Genomic DNA, 14322 nt, shown 5'->3' with positions numbered 1-14322 from the left:
ATATGCATTAGAACAGAGCCAGATACGATTATTCTCTTATTTTCCTGGTGTTCTTAAGATGCAAAACCACATTCTCCATGACATAAGAACAGAGAACTATAAAAAGAGATTAAGTTGAGATCAAGACAGAGGTGGGTAGAAAATGGCTAAAATGAAAGGAAAATAAACAGAATGAAATATTTTATTAGAGAAAACAGAGTACCTTTGAAGAAAATTAAATCAGTGATGTTCAAAAAACAAAAACAAAAAACTTGAGATAGTGTCTCCAGGATTCAGAGAAAAGGGACAAAGAGATTTAATTGACAATGGCAATCCAACGTGATAATTTTAGGGGAGAAAAAAATCCAAAACAATCTGTTCATAGAATGGACAAGAAAGAACATAGAAGAAAACTTTTCTCAGTTGAAAAGAAGACCTTTTTTATTTCTGGAAAAGTAACAGAAAAATGCCTATCCTGAGAATTATACTGGCAAAATGTTTGACTTTTGAGGGTAAAGAAAAATCCCAACAAGCACCAGGTGAATTGCTCGCCTAAAAGAGACCAGCCCAGGGACTTCCCTGGTGGTCCAGCGGTTAGGGCTCCACGCTCCCAATGCAGGGGACAGAGGGCTCCATCCCTGGTCAGGGAATTAGATCCTGCATGCCGCAACTAAAAGGAGCCCGCATGCCACAACTAAAAAAAGATCTGGCATGCCCCGAAGATCCTGCTTGCTGAAACTAAGACCCGCCACAGCCAAATAAATACATAAATATTATAAAAAATAAAAGAGACCAGCCCAGCTTTGTTACCTTTTTTTTTGAGCTATAATTGACATATAACATTATATTAGTTTCAGGTGTACTTGCTACCATTTTAAGAGCCAAAAGAATGGGATAAGGACAAGAGAGTCTTGACGGGGATAGTTTGAGATTCAAGAATTCTATAAATAGTCAAGCCACCATGTGTGTAAAGACAGTAGAAAGGCATTCTCACCTAGGGCAAAGACTTAGAAAAAGGTAACATCCCAGAGTTCTCCTTGAAATCACCAGTCAAGTGGGAGATGAGTCTGAATGAGGAACAGAAAAATTAGTGCATAAAAAACTGGCAGTGACATTGTTACTAATTAAACGAAGGGTTGGCAAAAGCCAAAAACAATGATTGAAAAAGAGGATTTTGTGACTTAAAAAAAAAAAAGTGTAAACAAAAGCTGGGTCTATCATCCTGGATTAAGTGGACAGATAAAAGTAAGTGTGAGGGCAGCAGGCCAAGAGATGGAAATTTCTCATTACACAAGGAGGAACATAAAAATGAATGATTTGTCATTGACTTTAATAATTTGTGAAATTTAAACTGCATTTTTATTTGATAAACTTAAAGGCAACAACCAGGAGAATTAAAAGTCTTTCTGCATTGCAAATCACTATAGCAGATAAAAGCAAATATGGAAAAATTCAGAAAACAGGAAATAGCCAAAAATAAAAAACATAAAGTAGGATGACAGATGACCAAACAAGTCATCTGTAACAGTAGAGCTACAATGGGTTAAATGCCAGCCGGAGTGGAGACGCTGCAGTTTTTAGGACAGACACTTTGTGCCTCCAGGCTCTTGCTAATCCTTAACCCTAGGCCTGGCTTGCTTGTCTACCCTATTCAAGCTAAGGCCTCACTTCCAGACAGACTTCTTCCTCCCGGCAGTCCTCCGGCGCCACCTGGGGCGGAATGAGCACTCTTCTCACAGACCTGGCAAGTGCGTGCGAAGCTGGTGCTCCAGATCTGAGACGAACCACCTTACTCCCTCTCACTCCGAGGGGCCAGGCATCCTGCCAGGTTCGGCCCACAGGGTGAAGCAATCAAACCCTGCTCGATTGTAATGTTACGTCTTTTTCCTTGTCGCCCGCCTTTTCCCCCACGACGGTCATCCTCCGCGACAATCAAGTTTCAAACCGGTGCCGATTGCTGACGGACACAGTCACGGACCCGCGAAGCCTCCCCTATGCCCGCCTGCTTGTCCCCGCGCCCAGAAGAGTCTTCCAAGCGCGTTGTCGGATCCACTCCAGACGGCTCGCCCCGCCCCCACCTTGCAGACTTGCAAGGTCTCCACGGCGTTCGCTGGGAAGTCGCGTCCCGAAGAGCGGGAGCGCGAGAGCAATAGGGCTCGGGGCTTAGCTTCTAGAGCCCATTCCCCAAGCCAGAGGGGCTCCTCCCTGTCGCCAAAGATGTGGGGTTCAAGGAGGGCGCGGTCCTACTGGATTTATTGAAGAGGAGAGACTGGGGGCTGAGCCCAAGGGTCTTGAGGGTTAACAGGGAATGAGTAGGGGGCTCGGGGCAGACTCGCGGCGTCCTGGGGTGGGTGAAAGAGAGGGGTCCCACGCATGGGCCTGGACGCAGAGACGAAAGGGTTAAGGCATTGGGCCCCGCCCCAGCCCGGGGATTGGCGGGCCCGGGGGCCGTGGCTGGAGGGCGTGCCCGCGTTTGCCGCAGCCGCGAGTGGGCGGGGCCCAGGCGGGGAGTGGGAGGGGCGCGGAGCGCAGCCGGGCCCGCGCCTCGCGCCCAGCCGGGCGGGCTTCTGGCTGCGCCAGCTAGCCGGGCGGGCGGCGCCCGCGCCGAAGACCCCGCACCGGACCCTGAGATAGCGAGTAAGTGAGGCAGGCCCACTGCGGCGCCCCTCCCAGCTCCGACCTGTCGCTTTGCCCGCTGCACCGCGAGGCTCGTTCGGTAGGACCCGGAGCCGGGGAGGGGGCGCGTCCCACTGCTGGGATCCTTGGGGGTGAGGGGAGTGAAGATGAGGCCGATGATGTCATGGATGCTTCGCAGGGCCTGGGGGAAGGTGGCGGCCGGAGGGGGTGCGGCCCGGATTATGTCACCTCTTCCCTCTGCGCCCCGCCCCCCGGGCCACACGCCTTGGTGGGGAGCACCGGGAGGTACGGGAGGGATTTCCCCCACCGCAGAGACCACCCCACCCCCGGGCACCTCCTCGGGATGGCCTGTGGCCGGGGTCTCTATCTGTCGCGGGCAGCGCCCGAACACCCGCCCCCCGCCACCCCCCCACCCCCGTGCAGGAGGCTCGTGTGTGCGCGTGTGTGTGCTCGGGGTGCGTGTTGGGGGCGCTGTCAGCCCCGTCAGTCCTGAAACATGGGATTTATCAGAGCCAGGGTCTAGGGGATGGGGCCCTTCCCCCTTTGTCGCCAAGGGAAGATGGATCTTCCCTCACACATCCCAACCAAGAAGTTCTGGAGACCTCTGCACCCCCAAAAGCCCTACAGTGCCCCTGATACCTTTTCTCCCTCAGTCCTTCTTCCCGGAAGCCCTTCCTGATTTTCCTGTCCGATTCATTGCTTCTTTGCATTGCTCATAACTAGCATTCCCACACGCATTCTCTCTGCATCTCCTCAGTGCCAGGGGCCAGAGATCCCAAGACTGCCGTCCGTTCCCCCTGGGGGTACTCACAGGCCAGTCTCAGAATGAAATATCCCTGGAGTGGCCTGAGCCAAGTGCTCCAAGACCGCCCTCCCCCCTCTCCCAGGGTAGATCAGGGATGCTGTCCTGGGAGGCAGCATTTGGATTGGTCCTTGAAGGATGCAGGATGGGCACAGAGAGCTGAGAAGAGATTTTGTGTGTAGAGTGGAGAGGGGCTCAGGTCAAGGGAAATAGGATGAGCAACAGGAGAGGCCTTGGGGGCCCTGCTGCAAGCTCTGCTCTGGTTCTGAGGGCTGAGAGGAATGCCAGGCATTTACCCATAATACATTCACTTCTTAAGATTCCTGTAAGGTAGGTGTGAGAACCCAAGGTGGAATAACCTGCATGCAGTTCCACCCCTAATCAGCTGAGCTGGGATTTACACTTGGAGCTGATACCTCCATAACTCTATTGCACTTGGTGCAATAGAATTTGGGCAGAGCACAGACAAGATCGGCTTTGCCCTTTCGAAAGGGTCCCTTGGCAGCTGCACAGGGGAGGGAGTGCTGGGGAAGAAAGCCCAGTGAGGAGCCCCCCACAAGGATGCTGGCAGGAGGGGCTGCTGAGATCTTTAGGGGGTGAGTGGGCTGAATTTGGGGCCTCTGAGACCCAAGAGAAGGGTGGAGTGTTCCTAGTTTTGGGAGGGACACAGGTACGGCGGGGTGGGTGGTCACTGTAGGATGGAAGGACCTGCCCATGTAACCCCCAGGTATTGTCTATTTGGCCCGTTCATGACCACTAATACTGTGTGTAATGTCCTAGGCACTGAGAGCTGATAGGACAGAGATAGAGGCAGAATCGGGCAACAGGCTGTCATCCCAGGTTGTTGAGCTGAGGCCATGAGGCTGTCTTTGCCGACCACACTCAGCTACCTGGGCTAGTTCAGGACCCTGACCACAAATGAAGCTCAAACCCTTCCCCTGGGCTCAGTTTCCACCTATCAGGGAAACATACGCCCCTCCTTATCCTACCAGTCCCTGCTGGGGTTTTGTGGAAAGAAGCTTCAGCAGCCCAAGCTTGGGAGAGAGATGGGGCAGGGAACGTTTGCATGGGGTTGACCATAACAGGTTAGAATTATGGCAAGAAGCTCTTTGGGGAGAGAGACTCCAGGAAGAGCTGCAGTGGGTTGGTAGTCAAAGATTCCCCAGGTAAACCACAGGGATAGGAGGCTCAGGAAACAGTTCTAGGACCTCATTTCCATCCATCCAGGGCTCTGGGCATCCAGACCTTCCTGGGGACAACACACAATCCAGGGCAACAGTGGGTCAGGGTGGAATATGATCAGCCCCAAACTATGGTCAGATTCTCCTTTCCTGAATCTCAGAGAAGGTAGTATTGCATGTTTGTACTGCACAAACATGTTTGCAAAGAACCTTCCTGTCACTCTCATGATCAACATGATCACTTCTGAGGTTTGCTCCTGTCCACACCCAGGCTTCTGGTGGAGCCCCCTTGCCTAGATCTCTAATCTCACTATTGATGCCTTCCTTCAGGATATCGCCACACTCAGGTTTCTACCGTGTTAAATTCTAAAATTAGAAAAGAGCCCTTGGATCCCAAACCACCTTAAATTACTGCCTTCTCTGGCCTTCTCTTAAAAGAGAGGGGAACTCTTCCATCTTTCCCTCCAGACCCCCCTCCTACTCCTGTAGTCTGGCTCTGCCTTGCACCACTTTTCTGAAATCATTCTCTCATAGACACCAGTGATGTTTCCACCTGCCAAATTCAGGACACCCTCGCCAATCCCAATTTTACCTGGTCCCTTTAAAAAAAATTTTTTTAATATAAATTTATTTATTTTTGGCTGCGTGGGGTCTTTGTTGCTGGGCACGGGCTTTCTCTAGTTGCAGTGAGCGGGGGCTACTCTTCGTTGCAGTGCGTGGGCTTCTCATTGCAGTGGCTTCTCTTGTTGCAGAGATGGGCTCTGGGCCTGTGGGCTTCAGTAGTTGTGACTCGCAGGTTCTAGAGCGCAGGCTCAGCAGTTGTGGTGCACCGGCTTAGTTGCTCCGCGGCATGTGGGATCCTCCCGGACCAGGGCTCGAACCCGTGTCCCCTGCATTGGCAGGTGGATTCTTAACCACTGCGCCACCAGGGAAGCCCTGGCCCCTTTTTTAACGCCAGGAGCTGCCCCCACATTCTTGCAGCCCACTCCATCTTGGTCTTCAGGGCCTGCCTTCTCCTGGCCTTCTTCCCACTCCCACACCACCTCCCAGTCTTCTGGGGCTCTGCCACTCGAGCTCCATGCTGGGCGCCACCCACACCACCCTTGAATGCTCATGATTCTAGTCTCTCTTTCCATCCGGTATGTGACAGATATCTTTCTCTGGTCTTCCTCAAATCACCCATTTCCCCCAAACATTCTCTTCCTGTCAAGTTAAGGGTGTCACACCCATCCTGGTGCCCCAGTCCAGATTCCTCCCTTGCCCCCACCCCCTGAACACCATCTGTATGAAATTCTGTCCGTTCTTCCTCCCTGCCCAGATCTTCCCACTGGTTCTAAGCCTCAGGCCTCACAGCCTCCACCCTCTCAGTCCCCAGCTGCTCCCTACACTGCATCCAGAGATGGCAAGAGAAGGGGGTCATGCTTAGGCTGGGAGGGGGATATCTGGGCTGGAGTATACTGGGAGTGGAGACAGCATGGCCAGGGTGAGTCAAGAGGCACCTAGGGCTTCCCTGGTGGCGCAGTGGTTAAAAATCCACCTGCCAATGCAGGGGACACGGGTTCGAGCCCTAGTCCAGGGAGATCCCGCATGCCACGGAGCAACTAAGCCCGTGCACCACAGCTACTGAGCCTGTGCTCTAGAGCCCGCGAGCCACAACTACTGGGCCCGCGTGCCTAGAGCCCGTGCTCCGCAACAATAGAAGCCACCGCAATGAGAAGCCCACGCGTTGCAACGAAGAGTAGCCCCCGCTCACCGCAACTAGAGAAAGCCTGTGCACAGCAACGAAGACCAAATGCAGCCAAAGATATTTTTTTAAAAAAAAAAGGGCTTCCCTGGTGGCGCAGTGGTTGAGAGTCTGCCTGCCAATGCAGGGGACACGGGTTCGAGCCCTGGTCTGGGAGGATCCCACGTGCCGCGGAGCAACTAGGCCCGTGAGCCACAATTACTGAGCCTGCGCATCTGGAGCCTGTGCTCCGCAACAAGAGAGGCCGTGATAATGAGAGGCCCGCGCACCGCGATGAAGAGTGGCCCCCACTTGCCACAACTGGAGAAAGCCCTCGCATAGAAACGAAGACCCAACACAGCCATAAATAAATAAATAAATAAATAAATAAATAAATAAATAAATAAAATAAACCCAAAGTTTAAAAAAAAAAAAGGGAGGCACCTAGGGCACCAGATGAAAGGAGGCACTCACTCTCAGGGTCCTGCACTTGCTGCTCCTGCACTTAAATTGCGCCCTAGGTGCCTCTCTTGCCTCACCCTAAGTCTCAACCTTGTGGGACATGTGGAACAGATTAGCTTAATGGAGGAATGTAGTAAAGTCCTGTTCTCCACACCTGGGGGGTCGGGGGGAGATGCTGATAGAATGGAATTTTACAAAGGCAGTGTGGACTGGTTTGTGGTAAGTTTTCCAACCACCTAGGGCTGTAATTCCAGGTGTGATGGCCAGAAGACTGAAGGGCAAGAGTTTTGTTAAGGCTCCCCTGGTCTGGGGCCTGATAGCACAAACACAGCATTAAAAATGGGCATATGGGTAGAAGACAGTTTGAAGAGCACTCAAGGGGCCAAGGGCTGCTACCTGTACCCCTTCACCTTGGTAGAGAAGGAAGCCTCCCTGCCTGGTTTCTGGTGGGAACAGGGGTTAAAGGCCTGAAGGGCGCCCCCTTCCATTTCTGGCACACGTATTTGAGCGTCTACACTCACAGTAGGCACTGCCTGCTCCCACTGCCTGGCTGGATATGAGGATCTCTGGGGCAGGTCTTCCCAGGTGCGGACTTGAGACAAAGGAACCAGGAAGCGGGGCCTTCCTGAGCGCAGGTAACCCGAGGCCCTGCTCCCCCTGCTCCTGTGGGCCGGCCCTGGGGGAGGAGGGACGCACGTCCACTGAAGGGCTCAGAGAAATTCACGGTGAACTGAGCAGGGTCAAGGTCCACAGGGAGCGGGGGAGGGGGGTAATCCAGGAAGTCTTCCCGAAGGCAGTGAATTCTTGGAGGGGTTCTGCAGGCGCTGAATCCTCCTGGGCGCCGCTGGGCGCAGAGGCCCCGCCCCTGCCCCCGCCCACCTGTAGGAACAGCAGGCCTGGAGGGAAGCATGGCAGGCTCCCGCGCTGGCGGCGCTGCGTCCTCTGCCCCGGCCTCAGCCAGCCCGGGGGCCTCTGCTGAGGTACTGACCATGGGTAGGGGGCCCTCTCGTGCCAGGCCCCCATGCGGCGGAGTTGGGAAGACCTCCGGGAGGGCCCCCTGCTAAGCGCTGCAGCTGAGGTCCCCGGCCGTCCGCGAGGGGCGGGGCATGCCCGTGGTGGCCCAGATGCGCGCCGCCGCGGCAGCTCCCGCCCACCCGACCCCCAATACCCTTGTCCCCTCCCCGCGCCCGCCGTCCTGTGGTGCCTGGCATGCGGCAGCTCTGCGAGGTAGGTCCTCCATTCCTCCCATTTCGCAGAGGAGAAAACTGCAGTCCGGGATGGCTCAGTCGGCCCGTCCAAAGTCTCGCAGCTGGTCCTGGCCGAGCTGCGAGAGTGAGGCACATGGCCCCTGCAGACCAGGCCTCGGAGCGTCCAAGGCTTGAGGACCCGTCGGCCCCCCACCCCCTTGGAGAGGCAAGGAGAGGATCCTGCGCTGGTAGTGAGCCTCCACTTCTGCCCTTGACTGCAACACCCTAGGTTAGGGGGCCGGGAAGGACTCCCATCCACAGTTTTTGGATAGGGGTGGGTTTCTCTCCCTCCCTTAAGTTCTGAGTTTCCCTACTGAATCCAGGTACTGCTGTCCCCTTCCAACCCCATCTCCCCAGCCCATGAGGTTGGGATATAGGGGTCCAGACCCTGAGTAAAGTACACCTGAGTTCTGGGGGTTGCAGTGAAGAGTTGAGGGGGTCACTGAGTCTGGGAGGCTCATGAAGGAGGTGGGTTTGAGGTGGGAGTTAAGGAATGGAATACTGAGCAGAGCAAAGCTAGGAGGGTAGGTGCATGGTCCCTGGGGGTTGGGCTTTGTCAGGTGTGCAACGGGCAGCCCCTATTACCAAGCTATCATTATTTACCCAGCCCTATTCCTTTACCTTGGGTGTTTGGGAACTCTTGTACCCACTATAAGGAAGGGGACACTGAGGGGCTGGGTGCAGGTGCTGCCGGGCCAGGCTTGCATGGGGTGGTGGGAGTGGAGGTGGGGCTGACCTATCTGCTTTCCCACCTGTGCCCACAGTGCCCCCCTGGCTTAGTCATGGCGAAGCTGGAGACACTGCCTGTGCGCGCTGATCCAGGGCGGGATCCCCTCCTGGCCTTTGCCCCTCGGCCCTCTGAGCTCGGACCCCCAGACCCTCGCCTGGCCATGGGCAGTGTGGGCAGTGGGGTGGCCCACACTCAGGAGTTCGCCATGAAGAGTGTGGGCACCCGCACGGGGGGTGGGGGCAGCCAAGGCAGTTTCCCTGGCCCCCGTGGCAGTGGGGCCAGCAGGGAGAGGCCAGGCCGCTACCCTTCAGAGGACAAGGCTCTCGCCAATTCACTCTACCTCAATGGCGAGCTACGGGGCAATGACCACACAGATGTCTGCGGCAATGTGGTGGGCAGCAGTGGTGGCAGCAGCAGCAGCGGCGGCAGTGACAAGGCCCCACCACAGTATCGTGAGCCCAGCCACCCACCCAAGCTCCTGGCCACCTCTGGCAAGCTAGACCAGGTCAGTCCCCAGGGCCTTTTCCTGGGGCGGGCGGCAGCCCAGAGAGGAGGGTGAAGTGGGCCTTCTTGGACGTTTTTGGGTTGTAGGGGCTGAGATAGAAGCTGGGTTGGGGAGCCTTGGGGGCCAACTCCAGCTGGTAGGTCTAGGGCAGAGACCTGGCTGTGAGGGGGGCAGGTGGTGGATGTAAGGTGGGACTCCAGCCAGGAGGGACTCCCAGGATGGAGATCCAACGGGGGTGGGAGGTGGGGCTGAACAAGTCTAGATCAGAGGGAAGAGACTGGGGGCAAGGCTAAGGTCCCATCCTGATGTCCACTCCCCCTTCCTTGCTTTTGTGCAGTGCTCAGAGCCGCTAGTTCGGCCTTCGGCCTTCAAGCCTGTTGTACCCAAAAATTTCCACTCCATGCAGAACTTGTGCCCCCCCCAGACCAACGGGACCCCTGAGGCACGACAGGGCCCTGGTGGCCTCAAGGGTGGACTGGACAAGTCTCGGACCATGACCCCAGCGGGTGGGGGTGGGGGCGGCCTCTCAGACTCAGGCCGGAACTCACTCACAAGCCTGCCCACCTACAGCTCCAGCTATAGCCAGCACCTGGCGCCCCTCAGTGCCTCCACCAGCCACATCAACCGCATTGGCACTGCCAGCTATGGTAGTGGCAGTGGTGGCAGCAGCAGCGGTGGTGGGTCAGGCTACCAGGACCTGGCAACCTCCGACAGTGTGCGGGCCTCCAGCAAGAGTGGGTCATCCTCATCCATGGGGCGGCCAGGCCACCTGGGATCAGGGGACGGCGGAGGAGGAGGCCTGCCATTTGCGGCCTGCTCACCACCCTCGCCCAGTGCTCTGATCCAGGAGCTAGAGGAACGGCTGTGGGAGAAGGAGCAGGAGGTGGCAGCTCTGCGGCGTAGCCTGGAGCAGAGCGAGGCGGCAGTGGCCCAGGTGCTGGAGGAGCGTCAGAAGGCCTGGGAGCGTGAGCTGGCTGAGCTGCGGCAGGGCTGCAGTGGGAAACTGCAGCAGGTGGCCCGGCGCGCCCAGCGCGCCCAGCAAGGCCTACAGCTGCAGGTGCTGCGGCTGCAGCAGGACAAGAAGCAGCTGCAGGAGGAGGCAGCCCGGCTGATGAGGCAACGGGAAGAGCTTGAGGACAAGGTTGCCGCCTGCCAGAAGGAACAGGCCGACTTCCTGCCCCGGATGGAGGAAACTAAGTGGGAGGTGCAGACTGGGGGGTTGGGCATCTCCCTGTGTCCCCTTCCTTCTGTCTCTCTGGAGGAACCCAGAGCAGCAGCCCACAGCTATCACAAGGGGAGTGAAGGTTGTGCAGGGATCAATTAGGAGTGTCTGTGAGGACCAGAGCTGTCCCAGGCTGTGTGAGATTAGCCATGTCTGTCCCAAGTCTGAGGAGGGAAGCCTGCATGTCATTTCTGCCATGATGAGGAGCTGACCCTGAGCCCCGGGGCAGCTTGATGCCCTGGGGCTGGATATGGGGGCTGGGGTGGGGGTGAGCAGAGCTCTGCCTTCACCCTGACTTCTCTTCTCACCTGTCCCTGCCCAGGTATGCCAGAAGGCTGGGGAGATTTCCCTACTGAAGCAGCAGCTGAAGGACTCGCAGGCGGACGTGTCCCAGAAGCTGAGTGAGATTGTTGGGCTGCGCTCGCAGCTGCGGGAGGGCCGGGCCTCACTGCGGGAGAAGGAGGAGCAGCTGCTCAGCCTGAGGGACTCCTTCAGCAGCAAACAGGCCAGCCTGGAGCTGGGTGAGGGCGAGCTGCCCTCTGCCTGCCTCAAGCCGGCGCTGACCCCAGTGGACCCGGCCGAGCCGCAGGATGTGCTGGCCACCTGCGAGAGCGACGAGGCCAAGATGCGCCGTCAGGCTGGGGTGGCTGCTGCCGCCTCCCTGGTTTCCTTGGATGGGGAGGTGGATGCTGGGGGGGAGAGTGGGACTCGGGCCCTGCGGCGGGAGGTGGGGCGCCTGCAGGCTGAGCTGGCAGCTGAGCGGCGAGCCCGGGAGCGCCAGGGCGCCAGCTTCGCAGAGGAGCGCCGAGTGTGGTTGGAGGAGAAGGAGAAGGTCATAGAGTACCAGAAGCAGCTGCAGCTGAGTTATGTGGAGATGTACCAGCGCAACCAGCAGCTGGAGCGGCGGCTGCGAGAGCGGGGGGCTGCGGGAGGTGCCAGCACGCCTACACCCCAACATGGGGAGGAGAAGAAAGCCTGGACCCCCTCCCGCCTCGAGCGCATCGAGTCCACAGAAATCTGATCCCCTACCTGGGCATGTGGCCTTTTGACAAATACCCAGTCAAAGGCCAGAGTCCCCAGTATCCCCTCCCTGCCATCTCTTTTCCCCATGTCCCCTGTATCCCCAGACCAAAGAGGTTCTCAAAGCAGCTGTGACCAGGCCCCTCCCCTGCCCTCCCCTCACTGGGTGCCTCCCAGCTCTACCACTGCCCCTCTGGGCAGCCCACTCAACCCTCCTCCCAAGGAGGAAACAGGGGAAGGGCAGAGTGAGGGGGGATGAGGAGCCCAGGTAGCAGGGGACCTCATGCTCCTTTTCTTGGCACTCCCTTGTTGGAGAGGTGGCAGGCCTTGCAGTGCTATGAGGTGCCCAGCTCCTTGGTGGGTCTGGGCTGCTACTGTCGGCCACCCTGTGTCCAGAGATGCTCTCTGTACCCATCTCCTAGGCCATGTAACCTGAGGGGGCCTGCATGAGTTCTGCCAAAGCTGACACCTTGGACTCCTGGCCTCTCTCCTTCCAGTACTTTTCTCCCTCCCTGGGCAGATTGGCAGGACAAATGGGAGCAGATGGCCTACCTGTGGTTGAGAGGGCTACCTGCCCAGCCCCTCCCTGCCAAGGTCTCTTGGACTCAGGCCTCAGAGCCTGGCCTGGTCCTGAGTGTGTGTCCATATGTGTGTGCTGGAGGAGAGAAGGGCTGGGGCTGGAGGCTCAGTGCCCAGGGAAGATCCGCCATCCTATTCTTGAGAAGGGTCACCTGGAGGCTTCTTAGCTTTACCCTCACGCTTCTGACCAGGATCCCACAGGACAACAGCCCCATCTGCTTGGCTGACCCCACACCCAGGGCCACTGTCCAGCTCTAACCACAGCTATTAAGTGCCACCTGCCTCTCAGGCACTCCCCTCACCTAGTTTCTGAGGTCACATGAGTGTCTGTGATGTCTTCTTGTGTTTTCCCTGACTTGATTCCCTCAGCCACCTTCTGCTTTTGTGCTCAGCCTACTGCTTTCATGCTCAGAACATCATTGTCCTAGGCCGTCTCTTCCCCCAAACCTCACCTTTTCTTCCAGTAGAAAACTGCTTGATCTTTGGTGCACTGCCCACTTTCAAGTTCCACTGGGCCCAAGCTTGAGCCTGAGGCCCTTGTTTTGGGGGGTGGGAGTGGCTATGATTGCTCTTGAAGAGCAAGACTGAACTGAGAGGATCACTGACCCCTGGGTCCCAGAGGCCTGAAGTAGCCCAGTGTTTGCCCAGGGTAGGCCTGGCATGGCCATCAGTGGGGACTGGGGCAGCCAATGTCACTTCCTTCTCTGGGGGCCCTCTCAGAGTCTATTTCCCCAAAATAAGAAGGGAAAGGCAAATTTCTAACACACCAGCAATAAAAATCAGAGGAGGCTTGGCCCTCAGCCCTTGTATTTCTCTCTTTTCACTCTCTCCTTCCCAACCACCCACAAGACTGGGTTTGTGGGGCAGGGTGGAGGGAGCTGGCAACTACTGTGAGCAATCCCCCGACCCCTGACCAGCCTCCTCCCATGACTGGTGACTGTTTAACGAGCTGTGCATCCCCCACAAAAACAGGAGTGCCCCTGTGGCCTCTGTCCTTCTGCACAGCCCTTTCCAGTGCCCCTCACCAGATCTCTGAGCTGGGTGGGGGGCTGTCCTGGCAATCACTGCCCATTCCACTCACCCTTCACTGCACCTGCCCCAGAAACTGGGCCTGGGCCAGAGGGGCAGGGGGAAGAGGAGGCATTAGTAGGAAAAAAAAAAAATAGAAAAAAGTATGAACAGACTCAGCTTTGGGATTTCCAACCACAAAAGAAATTATATATAAATATATATAAATATATATCTCTACCACATGTGATGGAAAGACTTCGTTTTCTTTTCCCAAAGAAATAAAATGGAGAAAGCCTCTTGAATGGCACTCTTTTGGCATGCTTGTGTCTTTGCAGGTGTGGGAGGTGAGGCTGGGTGAGGGGGGTGTGGAGGGCAAAGCTGGAGTAAACATTTTCCAGAGGAGGCATGAGACTGGAGGTGCTCACTGGGCTGTGCCAGGAAGTTGGCCCAAAGCCCAAGCTCCTCCCTGTTGCCCAGGAGGAGTAGTGGTTCCACGTTTTTGCCCAAAGGGGCTTTCTCTTCAGCTCAGACTGTTGCCAAAAGGGTTTCAAGCTAGTTCCAGCTCAGAATCTGGATACCAGACTGCTGGTCAGAAGGCAGGTGATGCAGGACAACTAGATGCAGCCTGCAGCGTCCTGAGCCACCTTACACTGATTAGCCGAAGTATGAGGGCAGAACACATGAAGGCTGAGAACTGGTTTGTAATTAGTGGTGAGGCCCCAAAGGCAGAAGCGACCCAAGCGTGCTTCAAGTAGGGAGCTGTCCTTTATAATTCCTTTGGTCATCCTCACAAAGACCCTCAATCAAGAACGCACTCTGCTACAAGTAACACAACCTGATTTACAGGACCTCAAAGAGTGGTTCATTTTTCCTCACCTGACAAAAAGTCTGGACATAAGCATCCTCTAAGTGTCATAGGTGTTGGTTCATCAAGGACCTAGACTTTTCATCCTCCTCCTCTCCCATCTTTTGCATGTTGTTCCCTCCATGCCACAAGGCGGCAGCCATAGCTGCATGAAGTGACTGAGGCAGCAGCACTCATCATGAAAGTAAAAGCTTTCCAAGAAGCTTCACAGCACCATTCCCTTTAAATTTTGTGGGTTGGAACTGAGTCACATGCTCTTCTCACTTCAGGGGAGCCTGGGAAATTGAGTATTGGCAAAGAGGAACGGGATTGTCGTGGCTGCCAAGGAGCAGTTACAGTTCATTTCATCGCCTAGGCTC

General features: G+C 56.2%; 1 protein-coding gene across 1 annotated transcript; it reads left to right on the top strand.

The window, feature by feature from the left end:
- Positions 1-7671: 7671 nt before the first annotated feature.
- LZTS3 (leucine zipper tumor suppressor family member 3) lies at positions 7672-13405 on the top strand. Its single transcript, XM_082428509.1, is given in 6 exon segments — positions 7672-7764; positions 8041-8179; positions 8181-8222; positions 8796-9266; positions 9604-10470; positions 10811-13405. Coding segments are annotated over 5 exon segments (2133 nt in total). The 5' UTR covers positions 7672-7764; positions 8041-8125; the 3' UTR covers positions 11510-13405.
- Positions 13406-14322: the final 917 nt, after the last annotated feature.

This window comes from Balaenoptera physalus (assembly GCF_965194825.1).
Source record: "Balaenoptera physalus genome assembly, chromosome: 16".
NCBI classification, from domain to species: domain Eukaryota; kingdom Metazoa; phylum Chordata; class Mammalia; order Artiodactyla; family Balaenopteridae; genus Balaenoptera; species Balaenoptera physalus.
Note: the sequence above shows the minus strand (reverse complement) of the source record. Positions and strands in the feature narration are given on the sequence as shown.